Source organism: Meleagris gallopavo, chromosome 16 (assembly GCF_000146605.3).
Source record: "Meleagris gallopavo isolate NT-WF06-2002-E0010 breed Aviagen turkey brand Nicholas breeding stock chromosome 16, Turkey_5.1, whole genome shotgun sequence".
Lineage (NCBI taxonomy): Eukaryota > Metazoa > Chordata > Aves > Galliformes > Phasianidae > Meleagris > Meleagris gallopavo.
In genome coordinates, this window is record NC_015026.2 from 1,160,151 (window position 1) to 1,185,500 (window position 25,350).

The following is a 25,350-nucleotide window of genomic DNA, read 5'->3' on the forward strand; positions in this document are numbered from 1 at the left end:
TTGCTCCAAAGTTACCGCCGTAACACTGAGCACAGCCGTGCGTGTGCAAAGGCAACCCCTGCCCGACGTCACACGACAGCAGCTTGGCTTTAGTCACTGCCAGCACCCAGGGTGGTAGAGCTGAGTGCCGGCTAGGAAAGGGAAGCACACATTACAGCACGGCACTTGGGCTGGGCTCTGGGGATTGAGGAGCTTCCCCACACGGGTAGCTAACGCTATTCTGCCACAACACTTGCTGTACGTGAGGGCAATTCTTCACCCATCCGATAGCAGTCACTTTGGTGCAGCTGAGACGCATCTGGTTCCCAGCTTTCCTCACCTATCAGTATTAGAAGTGTCAGAGCCCAGCCAGGCTCTCCCAGGATGCCAGCCCATACATCCCCTAGAACAAAGCTGTTCTGTATTTCTCCAGCCAAGGACAATCTCTTTCAATAGCAGAAGGTGTGTAAATCAAGCTCCCAGCACAATATCCCCAGTCTCACAGATGGCCTCTGTTTCAAAGCTTGCCCCAGCGCTCAGTCAGCCCCTTTGGATTTATATTTCACCTCCTCCTGGCTCCGGTGTCAGCACAGCAGTGTGCACACAGGGAGAAATCACACCCAGAGGGAGACGTTAGCTGCAGCAAAAGCTGTTTGAGGTGTGCTTTTCATGTCCCTCTGCCACCTCTCTGCAGTTTGTGCTGACTGGTCTTACAGGTGAGAAGAGGGCAAGTCCAAGAAGATGCAAGGCTCCTGGATACAGCAGTTGGGAACATACAAAGTATCCACACTCTGTTAATGCCTCACCCTGGGTCCAGCAGGCAGCTGGCTTTGGAGGTCCCCAGTGTGACAGAGAGATGCCCTTCATTCTGTCAGCTACTAGGAAAATACAGATGCATCACCTGTGCTGGTGCAGCAGGAACAGAGGTTTCTGTCACGTCTGCTGTGTTTCACAATGGCATTTAATGCTTAGGGCTCTTCTTGCCTAAAATAAAAGGCAGATCATCTTCCTAGAGATCTAGTAAGAAGAAAAAAATGAAGGGATCTGGGTGTTTGTGTTAGCACAGGGAGAAAAATATTCATAGCAAACAGTGCTGGCTGCATGGCAAAGACATTGCAGCAGAGGATTGGGGTTATTTTTCATCTGCCCAAATCTGAGTGACAACTCTGAACTGTTCTGTAGTTAAGAAATCTTTTAACACAAACTCACGCTATCGACTGTGCAAATTACTGAAGATCTTCCAAAATGAAAAGTCAAATAGCACAAAAGAACATTTCTAGGAAGGTTTCTGTTAGGTGAACAGCAAACACCCACCCTAGGTGGCATTACAGACACTTCAGTGCAGAAGTTCAATGAACAAGACAAACTTCAAGGCATGATAACAGCCAATTCCTTCCAAGAGGACATTATCCAAAGGGGATCAAAACAGAATCTGGGAAATCTGTACGTGGGCTCAATGTCCTGCTGACAGATAAGGACCTACTGGGTGCACTGTGTGAGGCTGCAAGGAGCCCTGGGTGCCCAGAGTGGAGACGTGGCCTTCAGCGTTGCATAGTACAATAAGAAAGGGAGAGGTGGGCTTGTACTGAGCTCAAGCAAGGACCGTGTTAATGTTCCATTCTGAGATGAATGTGTTCAAGCTTTACAAGATGACCGCTTGGGCACTAGAGCAGCTCAGCAGCAGGATGCAAGGCACTCAGGCAAAGGAATACTGCAGGTACCTCTGAAACACTGTCCTAAAGAGAGAGCAGCTGAATCACAGAGACAGCTTTGCTGAAGGCTGCATGGTCTCTCCCAGACACTGCTGCTTCATTAAACAGCAATGCTTTTGAACAAGATGTTGTGCAGGAATAATTTAAACTATCACCAAAACGCAAACAAGTGCATTCGAAATGTATTTCCAGAATGGCTCTAGTCCCCTTAAGGAGCTGCAGAAAGGATTGCTCTCAGAATCATCCCTGCGAAATCTAAACATTAGCACTGTGAACATAATATTTGAAGTCTGTTGGCTCAGTACGAAGGGAAGACACGGCAGTCCCCCTCTCTGCTTTATATTATTCTTATGCTTTTTATTTAAGTTAGCCTCTTGGCCATGGTGATGGATGACAACTGCAGAATAATACCATTAAGAGACAAGGTGACTTAGGAGTAAGTGGACAGGACTGCGTCTCTAAGGAAACAGTGCTCATATACAAGATTATTACATAAACATCTGCAGCACAGCTTTTCAGAAGAAAACCTTTTCAGACTTTTTTTTTCTTTCCAGCAGGAAATGTGACAATACAGAAAACAACATGGTAGCTGCAAAAGAATATCCAGAAATCCCTCATACACACCATTTGGATGCCACAGGGAATTTAAAAGCAGTGTTTTCCAAAGCTCATTCAGCACTCATGCAGACAGGTTTGAGCAATGCCAGTAATATCTGCTTGTCTTTTAACATAAATAAAATCAAATAAATTAAAACCCAAGTTGAAAAGGTATTTTTTTTCTGTGCCCTTGAAAGCATTAACACAAACAGAATATTTTTCATAGCTGCTAATATGCAGCTGGAAACAAAAAAATGATGACAATGGATTTTCTAAGACAGAGTATAAGCCTGCACTGGGTATGTAAGACACACAGGAATACTTACAAATCAAACTGGCAACACATTATCACTGGCAGATGGTAACACCAGTGTTAGCTGGGGGATGGATACTTTGCTTACAGATTAACAGAGCAGGCAAATGAATAATGAATGGCTTTCAGAAAATTTGCAGTGCGTGTCAGATACGTCCTCGTAATCTTGAAGGCTGCAAAAGACTTCAAATCCTTTATCTGTCATCTGAGAAAAATTCTAGAACTTGAAGAGACATTTCATCAGCTTCAGAAACAAGAAAGCATTGTGGCAAGCTTCTGCAAAATGGTTATCTCCAAACCCTGACAGCACAGACAAGATACTGAAAATTATCTTTTCACATTAGACAAAACTGCAAAGTTTACAGATGCCAAAGACAGGAGGTTGGAGACACTGCCAGGGACCAAAATTCTGTTTTTTTTTTTTCATAGCATGCTCAATGATTTACGACACAGTGCTCTTTCTTATATTTGAACAGCTGTAATTTATGTGTATGGAAATGTGACACTGCATCAACTGAATGTCAAGACACAACAAAAAATTGGCTGCAGAATCTTTGATCATAAATGTAAGTCCTACTTAAGAACAGCAAAAAAAGCTGTGAAGGAATCACATTTATTTTCCTATATTAAGACCAACAAGTATCACTGAAGTTTTTTCTGAATATGAAGTACCTGCTTGGGAGAAACACATGGTACATTGAAGGGAACATTTCCTAGATTGCCTCTAAAAGGCAAGCCTCGGTCTTTTTATCTAATAAAGTCATCACACAGCAGCTCTTGCACAAGAAGATGGGGGAGCAAAAGTGATGTGACTACCAGGGAAGAAAACTACCCCAAATTCCTGAAAATTCACAAGAGATGGCAGAAAGTGTTGCTTGAAAGTCCCTATGCCATCACACATGCCACAGCAACACCTGATAGAGAAGGAAGGTCACAGGCCCTCTGTAGTTACCCATTTCCCCCTCCCCTGCAGCCCTCCCCCCAAGGCCAGACCCATCCCTACAGTCCCTCTTGGAAGACCCCCACACTTTCTCCTGCCCTCCCTGCAGTCTCCCTTACCTTTGGGCAAGGAGAGACATCCCGTGCAGCTTGTCTCCCTCCAGGTCACCAATCCACCATTCATCAGCCAGTGCAGGGTGATCTCTCCCAGTCCACCTCTCTGTGCTGCAGGGCACCTGTCACAAATGCTCCTCCTCCAGTTTTTTTGGCTCAGGTTTTGATCAGCAAAGGCACAGAGCGCAGAGCTCCTCCTGCTCTCAACCAGACCCTATGTTTCTGCTTAGAACCATTCCTAAAAGTCCCTCAGAAGACATTACTTATAGCTTAGCATTATTTCCTTCCAAATTGTTTATTGTATATAAATCAAACAAAACCAAGGCAGTGCTATATCAAATAATAAAATAAAAAAGTATGTTCCAAATACATAAATACATTCAGAAATCAAGCTTTTTCTTTTTAATTATTGTGTCTGTTTTGCTGAGACTCAGAACTTGCAGACTTGCAGACTCAGAACTGCCAGAACAGAGAAAAATCCAAAGGTGTTGTAAAAGTTAATAAATAAGATGACTATTTAATGTCCAAGACTTCCCCAAGAGTCCCAGACAGTTTCCAACCACATTATCGGTCCAGTTTGGAAATGACAAGACAGATCCACAAAGAGGGTTTAGATCAGGATATGAGAATTGCTTGAGAGATGCATTGGTCACCATAACAGTCTTTTTAAAAATGTCACTGTTGGGAACATAGTCAAGCTAGAATGACACAGTAAAACAGTACTCAGAAAAAGGAGCTGGTAATGTCTTTAGCACCAATCTCAGCATGCAAGTGAATATACACAACTGAACGATCAAATCTTAATGGCTCCTACCTGACATCTGGTGATGTAGCCACCACAAATAGACCAGAAAAACACCTGCACTGTTCTGCAGCTACTTATGAAACACACATGGGTTATTCCACTCAATATTGGAACATGAAGGGTTCAGGCCAAGGCCATGGCAAAGACTGTGGCAAGTACCACCGGAAGAAGTGGTACATCTCAGAAGCACCAACAAGAAGAGAAGCTGGGGATCTAAAACCTACTAAAATGGAAAGACAAGAGAATGCACAGGATGAAAATCAGGGAACATAAAAAAGGCTCCTGAAAGAGGAGTTTGTGCAGCTCAGAGGAAAGCTCTGCTGAGAGCAGGAGCTCAGTTCAGATCCATTTTCCAGCTGTCATCTGGACAGCAGGCCACAAGGAGGAGCAGTGCACCCACCGATCACACCACCTCCGCCAGCACCAGCCTGGAATAGGGTTTCCACCTTAGGAGGAAGGCCTCCATGAAGGAAATTTTCAGGATAGAGGAGTGGGATCCATTCAGTATCGTTTCCTCTTTTTTCTGCCCCCCTTTCTCTTCTGTTCCTTCTCTTTCCGGGCTCCAGCTGTGGTAAAGGTGATGCACTGAGCATCTAAGAAGTCCAGCAGCTTTGCCTTGGAAATCTTAATGCCATTCAGTTTCAATTCTGCGTGCAGGTCAGCCAGCTCAATAGGCTCATAGAAGAGAATCCTGTCATACAGGGCTGGGTTTGAGCGGATGTAGCACCTCACTGCCTCCAGTTTTTCTTCTTCCCGAGCTGCTGCCTGGGATGCTGGAAGTTCTTCTTCCTCCTCTTCAGATGCAAATGCACAGGCCTCCAATTCCTTCACAAAAGAACTAAAAAGAAGGCCAAGTAGACCCGAAATCAAAGAAAGAACAAGCCATGAAAGACAGAACGAGAGCTCCCTAAGTAGCTGGTGGCCAGCCCTTGTGACTACCATCTGTAGGATCATAGATTGATACCAGTACACATGCTGAGTGAAGAACAAGGCCCATGTTCTACAAACTTTCCCATTCCAGCCATGACAGCTCCAGTCCTGCTCACTGGGGCCTGGAACTGGCTGGCATTCCTTGCTTCTGATCCACAGCACCTACTGCTGCTGTACCACGACCTTCTCTGCTAAGTACTGCTGTGCTCTCCTTTCCCTATGCCAAATGCAGCTCTCAGCCAATGCTTGTTGTTGTGACAAGCAGTGACTGGGCATGCCAGATGTGGGCCTTGCCTACATGTGGCCTCAGCAACAAGCTTTTGTGCTCTGGGAATAGCTCACTGGGATTTAGATCAAACAGCCCAAAGTTCATTTGTTTTAAACGATGGTGTTGACCTTCAGATAACAAACCCAAGGCAGCAGCAGGGCTCCTGTAGGCTACGCAGACGCTCATCTCTTAGCCATGCTCCTAGCTCATCTCTGTTTTGCATCTTTGACTATTTTGTTCAGTATTTTACTCCCTTACCTCTGTGAACTGAAAGAGATGTCACTTCCATCCCCTGAAGAAGCTGTAGACTTCTGAGACGCAGAGAGCATTGGTTCCTCACCATCAGCTCCCAGAGACCATCCTTCTGGAGATGCAGCTGACCTTTTCTGCTCTTTGTCTCCTTTTGGATGATGTATCATTTCATTTCTCTGCTTGGGTGCTGCACAGCCTTTTTTAGAGGGTCCGACAAGGTCATCCTCACTCCTCCCTACAGGGAGCACTGAAGAACCTGTTGCAACCTGCTTCCTTTTGCTCACAGCCTTCGAGGCTTTGGGACTCTTTCCACCTCTAGTCTGAGCTGCCTTTGACTGCCTACAGCGTTTGGCAGGGGACTTCTTCTGGGGAGGCTGGGAGGATGGGACTTCATCCTCAAAGTCAGAGTCCCCGTCCCGGTGAGTATACTGGAATATCTCTTTCAGTTTCAATACCATCTGGCGTTTTGGGAGAGCACGAACTCCAAATCTGAAAGAAAAAAGTAAGAGCTTAGGCTAAGATAAAGCTGTACCTTCCACTGCCATAGCTCAGGAATGTGCTCATGCCAGGAACTCCAGTGGTGAGCTGGAAGAGCTTCACCAAGGTTTCTCTTTCATCCCAGTTGCCCTCTTTCACACTACTTGCTCACAAGTTTATGCTCCAAGAGATGTACTCATGGAGGTAACACTAACCTTTTCAACTCCTCCTTCAGCTGTGGTGTCTCCATCATGGAGTAAGATGGCATTGGTGTCACTGGAGTCCTGGGAGAACTGTTGTTCTCTTGACAGGCAGGTTCTGCAGCAGAATGAAATCACTACGATCACACTTAGCACTTACAATAGCTGTTGTTTTTCATTCTTAGTGGCAGAAATTCTAATTTTATATAATACTTAAGCAGCAGTACAAACTCTTTTACTTACTACTCACCTTCATACTGGATGGAACAGCTGACACTTCTTTTGCTTTCTAGACTGGGACACTTGCTTTTTGTTGAATTTAAAATGGAAAATGGTTCACATCAAGATGTGAAGTCAGGTCTGACTACAAAGGCCATTCAGGGCTTTGTTAGAACAGGCAGCTCTCGCAAGGCAGTGAAAAAAGTGTTTACTGAATTCCACGAAGCAGTTCTTTTCCCATGAAGTAAATTTCATGGGAAATCTGATGAAGAAGAAACTGAGCAAGTCAAGCTTCTGGGGTCCTGAGTTAGATACTGATTTGATGAATCAGTAGAATTGCTGACATTGTGAAGAGCAGTCAGTTTTACAGGTCATGCTCTCAGCACTGGTTAAACTACTCACTTAGTACAGCTCAATATTTTAATTAGACACTATGAGATCATTTACTGGTCTTAGATGGAAGGAGCCATGCAAGATTAACATATGTAAAATACTAATACTTTTAAGTTCTGGAGACCAGAAAGGTTATATTAGCATTCTGTGCACCGTCAGGCTTTCAAGAAGGCTGAACTCCTGTGGGTCCCAGGGCAAAGTGGGTGCAAAGATGGAAAGACTGTGGCTCTCAGTCTTATGTGTGCCATACTGACTTCTTGCTGTGCCATGCACTCAGGTATCTGCTATCACTCAGAGATCTATTACAAGGCCCCAAAAACTGCAAATAGAAGGCAGTGGAAGTCAAGACAGTCATGCATCAGTAGAGTTTTGCAGGAAAGCATGCATGAAGCAAATCCACGGGCAGGGATCAGTGCTCAGCCCAGCTACCTTCAATACAAGGAAACCCACTGCACCTGTGCTAGAGAGCTGCATCTTGCTGCTTACCAGATGTCCTGATGTAAGCATAAGCATCACTTCTTGAATACATGAAAAGCAGAAGACTGCACAGAAACCTAATACTACAGTGAATACACATCCATCAGCATGCAAACTGAAGACTGTTTGTTTTGATTTGGTTATGGTTGGTTGGTTTATTTCCTTTCTTTTTTCCTCCAGGTACCCGTAGGTTCTGCAGTGAGTACTGACATTATCAAAGAACCAGTAAGAATGAAACACAAGCAGGTGTGCTTCAGAACCTGGACACAGTAACATTTAGATACGTGTTCCCCAACTATAGAAGATGACTGCACCTTCTCTGTGCCTCGCCCTGACAACTACTATCAGGCAGCCAAAATCTCTACCAGCATATCAAGTGAACAAGAGGTGAAATGACTTTAAATGAAAACAATTTAACCTACTGCAGTATCAGTGCAAGCTCTCACCAGGAGTCTTTATAAGATCTGCACCTGCTGCTGCTGATACCCTCTGTGACAGAGGAAGCACCTCTGGAAATTCATCTTCCTCCTCTTCTCCATCCCACTGATCCCAAAGTTTGGAGTTCAGGTAACTGCTCAGGGGTCTGCTGCCCCGTGATGTACATGCCTCAATGGGGCTCTTTTCAAGACGGAGCAAAGTTGTTCTTCTGCCAACAGGAGTTCCTTGAAGAGGAGTACTGCCCTTAATTTCCCACGCTTGGTCTGGACTCTCCCACTGGTCATGCACAAAGTCAGCTTGGGGGCTGCTGGCAGCGCTGGTGTTTGCATGGCCATTCTGTCTGGAGTCCTGGCTGTTAGCTCTGATTGGTGACAGATACTTAACGTGCCAGCAGTCATCAGCAGGAATTGCAGGCTCATCAGCAAGCAAGACACTACTGCTCAAAGACACTATACTTATTTCCTTCTCCCCCTCACTGTCCTGTATCTCAACCACGCTGACGTTTGATTTATCTTCCATTGACTTCCCAAGGCAAGGAGGCTCAGGTTTGGACAAAAATGAGGTATTAGCACATTTGCTTTTTGAGTTGGTGTGAGCAAGGGCGAGAACTGGATCCACTGAAGAAAGTGGTACAGATTTCTCAAAAACTGATCCTGCTTCTGGGCTGCTGGAAGGATTTCTTTCACTGACACAGTTCTCCACAGGCAAATGTCTGTCTGACAACGCTGCTTGATGAACTTCTGTTACTTTTCCATCCATTTCATGGTTACTTCTATCAGCTGTTAGGCTTTTTGTGCTGACTTTAGATTCTGGACTCCTGGAAGAGTTAATACTTGTGACGTGTGTCCGTGTCGAGGAACTTCTGCTTTTGGTCTGAACTGGTGTGTCAGGCACTAGCCAGGAGCTGTCTGTACCTGAAGACACTTCGTGACTGAGCATCTTCTCTGGGCTCTGCTCACCCTCTGTACAAGTATCTGCGTGGCTACTGGGAGGCAACTCAGTGGACATCTTTACATCATCACTTACGTGCACCTTATCTGTAACGACGTGTGAGATCTGCAGTGATCTCTGCTCTGTTTCAGTGAGTGATGTGTTATGCTCAGGTTTTGGTATTTCAGGACCACGTCCTATATTTGTACATTTCAGTTGCTGAGGGCTTTCCACTTTCTTCAGAACAGGGCCTGACTCTGGTGACTTCTTGTCTTCTAACTCCATTTCATCGTCAGAAGATAAAACAATAACATCACCCTTCTTGCTCCCCTGAGCTGCAGGATCCTGAGTTCTGACAACTGGTGCTGAGAACACTGGGACATGCTTGTTTAAATCACTGTTGGGAAGCTCTGGTGGAGATGCAGTCTCCAGCTCACTGGCCTTCTGAAAAAGAATTTCATCAGGTGGGAATGATTTTTTTTTTTGTTTTGGTGTTGACATATGTTCTCTCGTAAGCTTTCTGTCTGATTTTGGAGACAGAGGTGAAGATCCAACAACAGGAAAAAGAGGCACAAAAGATTTGGAAGGAGGACTCCTGTAAGAACCATTTTTACATGGAGAAAAGTCTTTCTGTATTTCGCTGTGCAGATGAAAATCATTGACATCAACGTGTTTTTCAGCAAGAGCCTCTTCTGATACTTTACTAACTTCTTTTGTTGGGGAAGGCTCACAGTAATCTCCCTGAGTTGCAGAAAATAAGTGTTCATAACTGTCATTTATTTTAGTATCAGTGGCAAAGCTAAGAAACTCTTTTTCACAGCGATCTTCCCCTTTTACGTCGTGTGAAACCTGAGATGACCTGGAGTCCTTTCCACCTTCACATCTCCTTATAGTCTCTTCTTCATCAGTGGTGGCACCATGGGATGCTACATCCCTCTTTTGAGGTTCTCTGTGGTGAGGCACAGAAGTGATGTGTGTAGCATTCACGCTTCTGTATCTATTTATATTCTGCATTCTCTCTTTTTCTGCAGATAAGTCACATCTAGATATTTCCACATCATTGTTTTCCCTTAAATCCTTGAAGTTACTGCTTACTGAAGAAGATACAGATCTCTTTACCTCTTCCTCCTCAGTTTGCTGGTTCATATCTTGGGCTGCCTCAGTCTCACTGCACATGCTGCAGTCAGTTCCTTCACTCGGTGTTGTTTTACCTTGAATCATCCTTCTCTGAGTTGCAGCAAACTCATAGATTTCTTCCAGCTCCTGCTCACCCACTGCATTGTCATCTTCCTTCTGGCATTCCTGGTTGAGGACAGCTACTTCTTCCTCATCTTCACCCACCCACATAGACTTCAAGAGGTCTTGGAAGTTCTCTGCTCTGTCCTCACAATCTTTGTCATCTGTCACAGAGATCAGATCACATTCTGAATCCACTCCAGAAGACACCTGACTCTCTCCAGTATTATTTTCACAGTTTGCCATCAGCTCCCTCACGCCAAACCTGCAAGGATATAATAGCAATGTTAATACTTCCCCCTTTCAGTATTTCTCTGCCTGGTCACTCCTGCGAGTCTTGTGAAGAGTCTGCATGAGGATGCTGGTTTCCTAACATATATAAGCTCCAGTGTGCTCGTGACACCCAGAATTCCTTTTTCCAGGTGTCACTCACATGAAGGCATCAGGTTCACTCTTGCTTTAAAAAACAAACAAACAACAAAAAAAACCAACACAAAAAAACCTTTTAAAAGTATGACTAAAACCCCTTTGACAATTGCACTGGTGAAATCCCCATGGCATGGTAGACAAGGCACCCCTGTGCACACACACAGGCAAGACTCAGCCATCAGTGTCTCAGCTGTTCCTATTCCAGACTCGTTACTCAGTGCACGTCTAAGTTCATAACTGAGAGTATAGCTGACAAAATACTTAATGTTCTATGCACTTAACACACTCTGAAGTGTTCAGTTTACATATGTACAGAGTATAATGTTTTAAGAATCACACATGCTAGGCATGCTTATCATCACTGACAACATCAGCTGTCAATACAGAGTCTGAGACAAAACTCTTGGCAAAGGTGTGACAGACATATACTGAAAAGGGAAATCTCACAAAGACTCAACCTGAAGAGAGACTTGTGGAAAATATGAGGACAATAATGCTATAGAGGACTATGGGATTTTAAGCCACTAAATCTACAACAGAAGAGCCCAGGTTGTGAGGTCTGTGTAGGATCTGGCTGTGGGCTGAAAGCAAGAAGAGATCCAAACAAACTCATGATACAAACCTGGCAGCCAGAGCCCCCACCTGGGGCACCACCTCAGCAGGGATGTCAGCATCAGCAGCATAAAGGTACCGCAGGAATGCACAGACTGCCTCTCCTGTCACATCACTCAGCAGCACACGGTGTATCTGTGCGTTCCCATCCTCCTCCACTAAGAACCCTTCACTGTGAACCTGAGTTAGGAGAAAAACAAGAGAAACCCTCCTGGGGTAAGAGGAAAACAAAAAAAGTTGCTAGTAGAGGAGTATCAGTGCTAATATTCATATTTGTGTCAGCTCATTCCTTTCATTCACCAAAGGCTTGGCCTAGGACCAGGACCCGATCCTGAAATGACCAATTATGAAGAGCTTCATACGAAACAAATTCTTTCCTTCCTGACTCTAGAGTTGTTAGATTGGATAAAGTTTGACTACTCGTTGTTTTAGCTAAATGTGCAAAATACGGTCTTGAGTTCTCCATTCTGCCTCAGAATCCAGTTACTGCCCAGAGCACAACTTCCAGAGTTATCTACACTTCCCTTACAGGAAAGCTTCCTCTGTGTTTTTTATTAAGCAGTATTAACAGTTTTGAATTTACCAACTCTTGATAAATGGACAAATCTCTAGTTCTCCCAGTGTCTCCCAGGAAAAGAGACACCAAATAAATACTGTGTCACTGAACTGGATCACTATCTGTGTGGGTCCAATTTGATTTCAGGTTTTGCTGAGAACATTTCTCCAGTTTAGTAAGGTTTCACTTCCTTTGCAGTCCAATCACGTAATGTGCTACCTGAAACTCTCCTCCAAGTCTGGGGGCATTATGAGCTCCAAAGTCAACTCTGATTAATTACTTTCTCACTGTTACCAGAAAGCTTCAACAAATAAGAGCATCTACACAGAAAATAAATGTGAAACACTGCAGACGTGGACCTGCCGGAAATCAACCCTCTGCAGGAACAAAATATACAGAGTGTGGGTCAGTCTCACCACGGTACTCATGCAAATGATTCCTGCCCATGAAAACAGTTGGTGGGAACAGTGAAGCCAAATAGAGTTGCAGAGAAATAAGAAAGTCTGGCTAATGCACTGTTGTTTTGGCTTTTTTTTAATCTTTTGATTTGTGGACACAGGCACATTTGATAGTAGCTGTGAAGATCACTTGATAAATTTCACATTAAGACTGAAAAGTGGGGAACTAATCAACCCAAAATGTTTCTAAGGACACAGGAACTATGCACTATCCCTGCAAAAAGCACAGTCTAGTGCAGCTGCTTCCAAAGCAACTGTGAAAATGACAGAACCCCTGTGCAGGTTATTTTCAAGTACTGCCCAGAATTTCTTCAACCCATAATCAACCTTCCCAGTCTGGGTGAAAGGCAGGATATACTAAGATGGAGAAGATGCACTGGTACTAATGTAGCACCCAAAAGCACAGAGCACCTAGGAAGTTTTCTGCCTTGCTCGTGGGCAGAATGTAAGTAAGGATCCTTGCCTCTTTATAATTTCTCCAGATAACATACTATGTTTTCCATTACTTTGTCAGGATTCTGTCTTCTGGGTGAATCTGCCTGCATGTCCACAGGCACCTGCCATTAGGACCTGCAGCACTGACTGTAGGTGTGGGCTTTGCTGAAGCAGAATAGGAAAGTGTATCAGCAGTACTTACAGTCTGAATGGCCTGCGGACACCGTGCATACAACACAAACATGTGGGCATAAAGGATTTCCCCAGAGTCCACCTGGAACTGGACATCACTTAAGTGGGGGTTGTTGACCATTGCACTGAAATCTTCAGCCAGTGACCTCAGGGAGGACTAGAACACAGAATGAACACAAAAGCAAGTCGTATCACAGCTGTCACACACCTCCCTGACAAATGAGAATTACCCAGCCTGTCAGTATTGCTGTACTGCGGGCCCCATTTTGGACGTGCTGTCATTGCCTTCTGCAGATAACCAGCAGCATTATCAACTTAGGTAAAATAAGCAGACAAGTCTGTAAGACATTTCTGGATTTGTTTTCCTCCTCCTCCTTTCTACTTCTTCACAGTCTGGCAATTGTGAAGAAATGGCAGTTGTGCTGTATTCTACTTGCTCTGCCTTGCATTACAGCACACTATCACCATCAGATTTTTGCCAAACCATTTCCTGATGTGGTTTAGCCACTGCCTCCTGTTGGCCTCTTGATCTGCTGCCTTCCACCACATTTTAGGAAACTGTAGTTTTCACTTTGATGGACTCGAGCTCAGTTGATTGTAATTAGAGTAAGAAGAAAGAGGATGAGTCAGCAATGGGGCAATGAACCTTTCTCCTCTCATTCACTGGCTGGCAGTGACAGCTAAGAAGAGCAGCTCTGCAGCAAGGGGCTCACATGCAATAAAACTTACGCAGTTATCTAGCTCAAAGGAATTTACATGCTTGTTACAAAACTCCTCTTGAAAATTCCACTTAAAAAAGCCCCCCAAACAATAACATCAAAAACTCCTAGTTTCTATTACAGTTCTAGAACACCTTGCTGGAAGTTTGAGGAGGGCTTGTTGCTTCAGCTACCTGTGACTGCAAATGGCAATGGCAACATGAGACCCGGGGCATGCTGCCAAAGGCAGAAACAATATAAATGGTTGATATATATGGTTTCTGCTCTGGAGCTGCTCCCAGTACAAACTCACCTCAGGCAATTCTCTAAAGACTCAGATCCCTCAAGGCAAATGTTGTGCCTCTGGAGGTGCCCATTGCTTCAGAGAAGCAGGAAATAATCTCAGCTCACAGTTAAGAGAATGAGCAAGTGAGAAGCAGTTCATACACAACACACTAGTCACTGACCTTGTGCTTTTTAAGGCTACTGCAGAGTTGAAGAAATGCAAGTCTTACTCTAGAGAATATCTGCGTGAGATGCAGTTCCACCTGGAACAACACAGCTCTTTGTTTTATTAGCAGGTTTCCACACTGGGCTGTGGAAATCCAACCTTTCTACTTGCTCCAGCACGTGTTTGTAGGCAGCCAGTAATAATTAGCAGTGAAACAGCAGCACACAGCAGAACACTTCTCCCAAGACTTCGTAGGTGGGCTACAGAAGGCTGTGTGTGTTATAGGAGTGGTGTGGACTGATCTCCAAGAGGAAGATAGGAAGCTCAGTCTGCAAATTAATCTCGTGTTTCTTGCTTTCTTATTCTTGGCAGGTAGATACCTGCAAGACAGCCCCTCAAGAAGCCAGTAAACACAGATCCTGATGCTGTGCTCCAGGCAGCCAGCCCAGGACAGCATTCCTACTGATGTTAAAATTAGAAATCAAGAATGGGGAAATTAAATAAGACTAAAAACTTTGCACCATTCTCTGTGCAAAGTAAACAGGTTGGTGTAAAAACAGCTCCAGCAGGTACATGCTCTTGTAAGAGAAGTCACCAAAACACTCTCTCCTACTGAAGCCAACCAGACTGGATTCTATAGATGTCACAGGGCTTTTAAGCATGGGGCAGGGAGATGTGTTACTAATGCAGTGGATCTATTAGCTCTACATGGTTACCACTGTTGTGTTCATATGAAGCACAAATCTCTCTCACTGTCAACTGAACTCTTCATTTGCTTGGGAATCATGGAATGAAACTCGATCTGAACACTCAATCATCACATTAGTGCTGGTAACTGAGTTTCAGCCACAGGACCAGAACTGTCCTTGTATTGCTAAAGGCACTTGTTTTAATGCACACACAGCATGTTTTACTTAGTGTGGATTTTTTTATACCTTCAAAGAACATCTAGACTTTCTATAACAAGTAACTGGGATGCTCAAATGTATTTGATTCTCACCTCAAAGATTTGTCTTCTTTTAGAAATTTCTTAATTCTACCTACATGCACAACACAAAATTGTCTTTTCAAGGCACCAAAATTCACCTGGCACCAATTTCTATTACCTTTCATGGCACAATTAGTTATTAGCAAACCAAAGATGGTAAGTTTCATGAGATGACCCTGGAGATGAGTTAGGGATTCTCTTTAATACAAACTTTAATTGAAGAAAACTGACTATACACCTACAGGAGAAAGGAGCGGGACATCCAGGCTAAATGTGATCTACAGAACACTACTGTCTTCATAAAAAATTGTGACTTTCTGGTCTGTGGCTTTCATCAAAGGCACCACAGAGAGCACACTGGTTGTTAACCTAGTTCCTCTGATGTATGTTCTCACAACTGAGGATTTTCTTCTGCTGCTGATGTGAGCATCTAAGAAGCACCATCCATGGACTGCACGTTATCTCACCTATCAGGCTTCTATGTCTAATAATTCAGCCTAAGTCAGCCCTTGCAATGATTCTCTCTTCCACTGGTAAGCGTGATGTGGAGAGGAAGGTGACAGAAAAGGAACAGCTCCATTCAGAACCCCACAGAGTCACTGGTAGTGAGCCTGCATGAAGCACCAGGCAACCCTATCTCTCCCAGGCTCCAACTAACATGCTCTGATAAAGCTTGGGAATTAAAGCAGAGCACCACCAATAGCAGTGCAGCTACAGCCCTGGTTCCAAATTCTTTTCGTGCTATAACGTAATGGTTTAACCTGATTCTCTTTACATAAACAATGCAGAGATTAGCTTTGTATTACCTGTCATTTAAAATCATCTTTCTCGTTAAGAGGGACAAGAAAAATTCACAGGGCTGCCTATAGGTATCAAAGAAATACCATGTGCATTGATCTCACCTGTGCCATGATCATCCCTGAGAGACTGAACCTTAAGTACCTCTGTTTCTATAGAAAGGAACAGGAAATATTCCATATTTCTACAAATTGCACAAATTCTATAGTTTCCTTTTTACAGCAGTAAGTAAACACAAAATAAGGGTGGGGAAAAGGTTTTTCCTTACTTTCTTACAGCTGCGTGTCAGGAATCTCTTCTCTTCAAGTGAAGGGACAAAACCAGTACATGGAGTATCACTGGAAGTCAGTTCTTTTCCTCAAAGAAGAAAAAGTGGATCACAGATTATGTACCCCTTCCTAATGAGACAGAGTGATGTAAGAACTCCTAGGAGAATCTTTGCCACAGCAGCTCCCCAGGACAACTGCTACAGTGAGCCTGATGGAGCTGGCAGCCCAGCTTGTCCCTCAGGCCTTCTTCAGAGGGGCATGGCTCTGGGCTGTGACAGGCTGTGGGTATGTGAGTACCATTCAGCCACAAGCAGCACCAATCTGCTACAGATCTGTGTGTGAGGTTTTCACCCAAATGGAGGAATTGCTGAGCACAGCATGCTTCTCCACTTCACATCTCAGTTTTCCTCCAGGGGGAAAAAAAACTAGGGCACAGAGTGGGATGGGACACAGCCCAGCAGACAGGGAGAACGCACCTTGGATCTGTATTTCAACCCAGACAAAATGCTTGTGGGCTCCAGAGCTCAGAGGCAGCCAGTGAAATAAAAGGAGTTTTGCTCAGCCTGATCCACGTGAGTCTGTACAGTGCACAGACCAGGATGAGGAGCAACAGAAGGAATTGATGTCTTCAGAAATGGGTTCAGTTGCATTACTGTATACACAATTTAGATTTATGTGCAGAAATGATTTCCCTCACCCAGGAACCTGTATCTTCATTGACAAGCCAGCAGAAGTTTTACAGGACCAGCAATTATTTGCTGCAGCTTAGCTGGAGAAATGAGGAATATGACACCCAAGAGAAAACACAGACAGACAGGTGATCTCATCAACCATGTTCTGTCTCACAAGTGACCAGGAGACACACAGTACATTCTGCTAAAAGCCCAGGCCATTTTAAGGGTGACATTAAAATGTGCAGCTGTGCACTGTGTGCAACTATGACTGGGGAGGTTAGAGCAGACGTTGTGTTTTTTCACCTGTGTAGGTACAGATAAACTTCAGGTTTGTGTACCAATGTACCAATCACCATTCTTGCATCTCCTGTTTCAAGAGCCAAAAAGACAGCAGGCATAACAGAAAGTGTCCAAATAGTCAGAATGAACACACTGGCCCTGTCACTGGATATGTCCGGGCTCCGTCCTGGCAGAAAAGCCTTTGATAACCCTGAAGGAATTTTAAAATAAAATTTAGTATTTGCTGTCTGGGAGTTCTCAATGACTGGACTTATGAATGAATCATTTTAGAAATGTCTGTTGATTGTAACTAAAGCTTACTGCAGAAAAATGTTTACCCACAATATCATCTCCTGGATCATCAACCGTCTGTGGATGCTCTCATGGCTCTCCTGACATGGTACAACCAAAGTCTGCATCTGTGTAGCTGAAGGAATTAGGGACGGGGCTCAAGAAACTGCCAGAACTTACCTGCCTGCTCTGCTGCATGAGTATGGCCAATATCAAGGTTCCACTGAGTAAGGGTAAGTCCTTCCCTGGCCAATTCAACTAGATCCTGCAGGTTCTGAATATCCTTCTGGCTGTGAGATAAAATCTGCCCATCTTCTTCAGGGCATGACTTGAATTCATCACAAGTTTGGTCTCTAACCTCTCTACAAGTAGACTCATGAGAACCAAAGTCAGGCTGAATTTGCTGGGATACTTTTGGCTGATCAGATCCTGCTGATGGCAGAGCATCCTCTGGTTTATGATTCTGATCAAAAGAGGGGAAAAAGACACCAATAAGTTAGGTGTAGTGTACATTTTTAGAGCTCAGAATACAGTCTCTAGTTCATACTTTCAGAACATCTAGTAAAGAATTACAGAGCATCCCTCAGGCTTCCAGGGCAAAAACTCCGTAATTTTATGAAGGGCATTCTAGAGGAAAGAGGAAAAAGGAAAAAGGGAATTACAACAGAAAATGCAGAAAAAGTGGTTTCACAAGGTGCACGTCTGTGCAGGCAACTGGCAATGAAGAAGAAAGGAAAGGATTGTGGAAATGTTCCCAATTCAGCATCTAAATATTTCATTATTGCTGAAGTGTTTGGCAAAAGCTGTAGCTGAAGCTGCCCAGGTGCTTCTGTTCTGAGATCTAAGATATTTTTGCAGTCACAAGTAACCATGCCAAACTTTCACCGTTGAGCTGATATTTTCCAGGTTTGATTTCTGCTTCCCACTGAAAACAGTTTTGTTCATTTCTAAGTAGAAATGGCTTAGCCAATTTCTGAGAATGGAAGGAATGAGATGGGCAAACATGGCCCTGATTTTAAAGGTCTCTCTCCTTTTTAAACTTCTCTGGCGTTTTTTGTCAAAAATCCACGAAGAATGGAGTCCCTCTATTACAGCCCTAAGCAGCAATAAACCAGTGAAAAACACTGCAATTTGACAAGGGTGAAGTTATTTTAAGAAGTACCTATATACACACAGTAGCTTTGGAAGAGAAGCACCGAACAATCCTTCAAGTAAGGCACAAGGGAAGGAAGAGGAGTAATATATTTCTTCTTGGTGAGCAAGTTTGTAGTAAGATGAGAGATTAAAAGACTTTTGTCCCTTCTGAAGGCATGTTTTATAAAAATAGAGCATTGAAAGAGGCAGGAGATCTAGATGAAAAACAGAATGAAACAGTGGAACTGAAAATAAAATCAAAGCTCATGTGCCAAGAGTCAGTGGGATGCACAGGGAAAGCCAGAAGTACAAATGCTTCACTCTACAATTCTGGGCACTCTTGCCTTCTCTGTGAAAGGCAAAAATATCAGTCTTCAGTTTAAACTTTTCACCTAATTCTTTGCTGCCTGAGCACAACACAGAATCATATTCCAAGTTGGAGGGGACCCACAAGGATCACAGAGTCCAATCCCTGGCTCCACACAGGATCACCCAAATCCAAATCCTGTGTCTCAGAGAGGTGTCCAAATGCTCCATGAGCTACAGCAGTTTGGGTCAAAAAGCAGGGAAATACAAGCCTTGGTTTCTCTCCAAAAGTAAGGAATGAAAGTTCAAAATCACAAAATCTAACTGTACAACCAGGGGACAACAGTAAAGGAGAACTGAGTATGCAAAGGCAGGGGGTCACATTTAAATATCAAGTGATGCAACAGAAAAAAGTTGCAGGGTGAGGGACCTAGGACACACACATACCACAGTAAGGACAAAGGAGTTCCTACCTGCACAGGCTTCCAAGGTTCAATTGGAGGGGTTAACCCAGCAGCATAGAATGATTCAGGGTCACAGGGTCCTGTCAGAGCACTGAAATTCCACAAAAAGCAGTCCTTGTTTTTGGGCAATGGCAAGAGCCAGGCTGCTTTCCCAGATTCAACCTCCAAAATCCTGCTGGTGGGAAGCTGAGGAGTGGGAGGGAATTCCACCTCTTGTGCAAGCAGCATAGCTACCCTCTCTTCTATCCTTCTGCGCACCTTCTCTGGATCCTGCAGCAGTAATGGTGGAGGGGTAGTTGGGCCTCTTCTACGTCGTCTTTTTTCTTTAAGAAGAAAAGAAAGAACCCAAATAAACAAACAGCTGAACACATAGGGCAGAGGAGCTCAACATGCTAGTTCCTTCAAGTGTGTAGTGAGTGACAACCAAAATGTAGCTGCAAGCTGAACACAGCCCTTAGGATTTCTGCAAGGAGTCTGAAGCCTCACATCACCCCTTATTGGAGAAATGAACTCCAGGAAAGATGGACTCATGCTTGCACAGCTCTGCTGTATGCTTAAAGATACCACATCTCTACAAAATCTGACCATTATGGAAACTGTTGATGTTCCTGCAGTGCACCTCCCAGACCCACAGAAGGGTGCCTACATATACAGGTTAGTACAGAGCTGCACTAAAAAGAGAGGGAAAGAAAACAACCAAACAAATCTATGAAGGACTCTTTTTGTGCATATGAGTGTGTCATGATCACTGACAGTATCAAATCACAGCCCACACAACCACAGCACAGCTACTGTTTGGCAATCCTATGTTTTACTACCCGTCTCTTACTAATGCCCAACCCCCAGTCTAACTGGCAGTATACGTATTGGCAGGAGGAGATCTGAGGTCTCTAAGAGTGAAGTGCTCCCTCGATACAGCACTCAGGACTCTCCACTGACCAGCTGTCTTCCTTTCTAAACCCTTGCTGTACACTGAAAGGGCAAAGCACAGGCTCAACAGCATGTAAGATACATAATGTCTGCTCTAGGAAGAAAGCAGAGAGAGAAACTGCATCAATCAAGGCTGCAGTAGGATGAATAAGAAAAAAATCTACTGCAGGAGAAACAACAACGTTATTTTTGCGTTATTTCTTTTTACTTCCACAGCTTACAAAAATACAATAGCTCATCTTATGAATATTTTACAGATTCAAAACAATCAGTGAAAAAAAAGAGAAGCACGAGATTCGTAAGAGATTTCTCTAAAACCAACAGACATGACGCAGTCTTTCTTGGTTGCGTGTGGATTCTACACATTGCTGAAGCTCTGACAGATTAAATAAAATATAAACAGGGCTGTCATCCCTCCTGTATCCAACAGGAAAGTTTAAGTGAAAAGCAGGCTGAGTTACATCATTCCTCCAATGTCTTTGACATTAATTCACTTTAATACATACCTGATCCTGGCTTCCATCTGATTGGCAAAGCAGTCACTGGTTTCACATTTGTAACTGATTTTGCTTGTTCCTGCTTTTCTTGCTCCAACAGAGAGCGTGACATCGCCATAGCAACCAGCAAATCTTCATCCTTAGTCTCCATTTTTGCCCTCTTCTGCTTGTTCTTTGAGTCCTCTTTGGAGGAGACTTTTCGCTTTGACCTGCTTGGTTGATTGCTGAAATGGAAGAATGCAGCAGGAAGCTCAATTTAGCACGACTGAATCAGAGACAAGAAATGCTAAGCACTTCAGAGGAGCTGCTCTACTTCATCAGAGAGATTCCCAAATCTGGGATAATGAGAAACTATTGGGAGTGCCTTCTTTCCCAGCAGAGATTAGGTTCCTTATTACCTATGGAACTTGGAGAAAACCTTACTTTGAAAAGGTAAACACGAGACCACAACAGTGACTTAAGTTTTGTGTGTTTTTTAAACATCTGTGATCTCTGTCCTGAACACTTTAAAAATATGTATGAAAAGGCAAAAATTAAACAAAGTTGAAGCAGGATGAAAACTAACTCACAAAAAGAAGAGAAAAAAAAGCTCTCCCAGTCTGCTGTGCAGCACCACTTCATGTACTGCGAAGATTCAGCTCAAAACCAAGACAGCAGACGTTGCTCTACACTGAGCACATTTCAAAACACCACGTCAGCTTCCTCCCTGGCTCGAGGTGTGAAGTGCATACATCCAGTACAGCCACCAGCTGAATAGCTGAGGCGTTGGCAAGACAGATGCTGAAGACAGATTGTGTACACTAATACTGTGTGTTCTGCTTAATAAGCTCAAACACAGCACTCAGCTTTATTGTATGACTGCCTCACGGAGCACAAATATTTCTGATAAAACAGTTTTGCTCCTGTCTGCTGACCTTTCAAGTCATCCACCACCTGACCATTTCTGAAGCATAGCGTGACTTCTCCAGCTAACTGCCACATTCTCCTCTTGTGGTACTGGGTCATGGTTCTGCCCGACCTTCTTTGGACTTGGGCCCACAAGAGCCTGCCTTGCTTCTACACTTCTTTCCAAAGACTGCAAGGTCAATGTCTCTCAAGACAAAGGAACACTTTGCATCTCACTGCTTTTGAACTAAGACAGGGGAGGTTTAGGTTAGATATTAGGAGGAAGTTTTTCACTCACAGGCTGGTAATGCACTGGAACAGGTTGCCCAAGGAGGCTGTGGATGCCCCATCCCTGCAGGCATTCAAGGCCAGGTTGGATGTGGCTCTGGGCAGCCTGGGCTGCTGGTTGGTGACACTGCACATAGCAGGGGGTTGAAACGAGATGATCATTGTGGTCGTTTTCAACCCAGGCCATTCTATGATGCTATTATCACCACTTACCTGGGAAACTGAAGAGGTGCCTCACCAAGCATGGACACCTGCATCTGCACTGCCTGAAGAAGCATCTTAGGAGGAACATCCATCTCAACAGCACAGCGTTTCAAGTGACTGACTCGGCTTTGGGGGGTTTGGAATTGCTTCCCACAGATGGGACATTCAGGGACTGCTGGTTTGCTGGAGGATGACATCTGTGCTTCTTCCATCTCATCCAGACACCTGTGAGACAACAGCAAAGCTTTAGAACTATCCACACTACTATTTAAGCTCTATTGAAGAAAAAGAAGTACAATCATCTCACATCTTTAACAGCCAAGGAAACATCCCCTAGCAAAATGATGTGCCTGCTGCTGTGATGGCTATGACATGTAACAGAGAGCTGAACATTACAGCCTCAAAAGCATATTAACAATATGCTGCTCAGGAGCAAGTGCAAGTAATAAACTTCTTCTAAACCTGACTGTGTGTCCATCATCTAATCCCTCCTTCTGCAAACATTCTAACATTCCAGATAACTTATCAACCACTATTAAAAGTGGAATCACCCTACCAGAGAAGCAGTAAGTCCTCCTCATCCAAAATGTGGCTATTTCTTGTCACTGATCAGTTCTAAAGGCATGACCTGGTAGAGTGCTGAGAAAGCAAGCCATCTTCAACCTCTCTTGACAATGGCAGCTTTTTTTGCCACAGAAAAGCAGAGTGGTTGAAATGAATGCTGCACTCTAGAGTACTGGATAATTAACTGCTAATAATTTCTGGTATGCCAAGATAATGTAAAAATTGTTACAGGCTCTTTTTCCTTCCTCTCCAAAGAGATATGCAGTACCTGTTTTTGTTACAAAGCATGTTATAAAAATTACTCCCTGATTAGGAAATAAAGTACAGAACCTGCAGACAAGGAGTTGTATAAGAGACCACTCTTTTGATGCACTAGGACTGGTGATTACCAGTTTGCCAACACATCTATCCATCTGCAGCTTTACATCTTATGATGAAGACTGCTATCAAAAAATCCGCAGCCAATAACCTTGTAATCTCATTGTATGATCACATTTAACAGCTCAGAAAGAAGACAACTCCCAAAATTATTCCTGATTCTGTCACTGTTTTAGAGTGTCTGTACTCCCAACAAGTATCTGAAGACAGAAACAGCAGCAGCACCTTCAAAAATGCAGCTGTAGACAGTGCAAGTGAATGTGAGCTGCTCGATAACAAGCTGTAGAACTGGGCAGATCAAATCACTCTTCAGCCTCTTAAAGTACTGACATTAAGAAAATGCAATGGTTCAAATGTGCTGTTTCTGATACATCCTCAACAGGCTGCTGATCTACAAGAAGCCATCTGCACATAATGCACTAACAGTACTTGATATTTACAAGTAAGGAAACTGCTCAATTAAGGGCACTGATTTCAGCTTAGTTGCTCACCATTCTGATAAGGCCTTTTCTTCTCCTCTCTGCTCTCACTGCCAAATGCTGTAATGCAACTTTCCCTCCTTCTGAATACTTTTCCCTCAGCAAACAACTCAGGTATGCACTGACATGTTAAATGACCTTATGAAAACCATTTTTAGCAAAATAGAGCAAAATATCACTTTGTCGACTGAAATTGGCAGGCCTGCAATAACAGCTCCTCATTAATTCTGCTAGCCTCTTTACAATCACAGCCCCTCCAAGGCACTACTGATAAAAGCAGCATTTGCCTTAACACATTTCTGCAGAAGTCCTGCAGGGCAGGACAATCAGCCTCTGCTTTGAGATCAAAGCAACTTGCTAATTCAAGCCATAAAGGTCAGTGTCACCTCACAGATTACCATGTTCTCTAATGGCTAAGCTGACTGAACAGGGAGAAGATGCAGAAAGGACTCATCCTGCTGGTCCTTCACCTGTTAACATGCTGCTCTCGTCGCGTTGAGTTCATAGCTGAGAGATCCTTCTGGCAGATCTGACAGAAGAACAAGCCTGCATCCTCCAGGCTTTCCAGAGAATCCTTCTGTGTTTCCTGCTGAAGGGCCAAAGCCAGAGCACTGTCATGCTGCATGGATTGAAGATCATGGAGATCTGGCAAAGAAAGGAATCACGATAAGCTAAGACAGAGAATGAAGAATCCTGTATGAAAGGCAGGGAGTTGTTACACTTGTCGTTACTAAACTAGACACACAGAAGTCAGTTCTACAATCTTCCTCTTGTATCTTCACATCTTTTTTCTCACAAGGTAGTGTACAAAATGCACTCTTTAAATAACACAGAACTACACTACTCTGGGAAGAGCAGGTGGCATTCATAGCACACCTGCCAAGGCAGGTAAGCTTCGGCTAAAGTTGCTAAGATGTGGGATCTTACACATAACCACACAGGTTTCGTGTTGATGCAGAAAAAGGGCCTTGACATAAAGTAAGTAAATAAATAGTGAAAGCAGAGCAAAATTTGTGTGAATTCAGTTCACCTGCATAGAACATACTGCCTTTGTACAGTTCTTGGTGGGCTACCAATGATGGGGTCATTCTGTGAGTCACATTCACCTCTCAAGGGCAGGATGACACAGTGGACTGATCCTGTCAGAACTTCAACCTGTTTCCAAGAAATCAACTATCCCTCCAGAATCTAACATGAGATTAATTCAGGCTCAGGAAGGAGCTGGGAGAAAGGAATGGATAGTCCTTTAACGATTGAGAAAGCAAGTTTTCTAAGTGATCTGGAGTGCTGCATGTGCAATGAGCCACTGGGCTAGCTGGGAACAAAGCTCAGGAATTTGGGCCCCTTCTCAGGCAACCATTCTAACCAACCTGCAGCACTCCTTCTGCACGTACAAAAGCAAGGAGGACAAACTTACCATTCTCTGCTGAGTTCTGCTCTTGGCTTTCACCAGCAAAATCTCCGCTGGTTAAGGACTTTGGCAAGCTACAATCTGTGCTGTGTTTTAGCTGATCAGGTGCCACTCTCTTGAACTGCTGCATTCTCTCCACTACCAGCTCTGCCACCCGCATCTTTGAGCCTGTGAGAGGTGGTATCTTTGAGGTGGGTGAAGAACAGGTCCCTGGCTGTGTAGCAGGAAGGAAAGACAACGTTGTCTGGGAACAACCACTCCGAGCATTTACTAGAAGGGGAAAAAAATAGCAGAGTTTTGCCAGTCAGTCTTAAACACATCACTGAGCTGCCCAGAGAGCTGATGGGAAGCCTTCCCCAGCAGCAGCCTAAGCCAGGCTCAGCTTTGCAACACTTATTCTT

At 44.0% G+C, this 25,350-nt stretch overlaps 1 protein-coding gene across 5 annotated transcripts in view; it reads right to left on the minus strand.

Moving 5' to 3' along the window:
- Window positions 1-1,106: 1,106 nt before the first annotated feature.
- The window catches only part of SLX4 (SLX4 structure-specific endonuclease subunit), a 30,115-nt gene continuing 5,871 nt past the window's right edge, over window positions 1,107-25,350 (minus strand). For 2 of the 5 annotated variants that reach the window (XM_019620686.2, XM_003210766.4), the window contains exons 4-16: window positions 24,956-25,219; window positions 24,009-24,183; window positions 22,127-22,342; window positions 20,750-20,964; window positions 19,323-19,636; window positions 17,590-17,872; window positions 16,165-16,253; window positions 12,972-13,118; window positions 11,331-11,500; window positions 8,122-10,544; window positions 6,602-6,704; window positions 5,916-6,398; window positions 4,961-5,297 (exon numbers count right to left, since the gene is read on the minus strand). In XM_019620686.2, the coding sequence (XP_019476231.1) occupies window positions 4,961-5,297; window positions 5,916-6,398; window positions 6,602-6,704; window positions 8,122-10,544; window positions 11,331-11,500; window positions 12,972-13,118; window positions 16,165-16,253; window positions 17,590-17,872; window positions 19,323-19,636; window positions 20,750-20,964; window positions 22,127-22,342; window positions 24,009-24,183; window positions 24,956-25,219 (5,219 nt within the window). Of the gene's footprint in view, window positions 5,298-5,915; window positions 6,399-6,601; window positions 6,705-8,121; window positions 10,545-11,330; window positions 11,501-12,971; window positions 13,119-16,164; window positions 16,254-17,589; window positions 17,873-19,322; window positions 19,637-20,749; window positions 20,965-22,126; window positions 22,343-24,008; window positions 24,184-24,955; window positions 25,220-25,350 lie in introns of all 5 variants that reach the window. The other 3 variants (XM_010719369.3, XM_010719368.3, XM_031555817.1) reach the window with 3 other exon arrangements.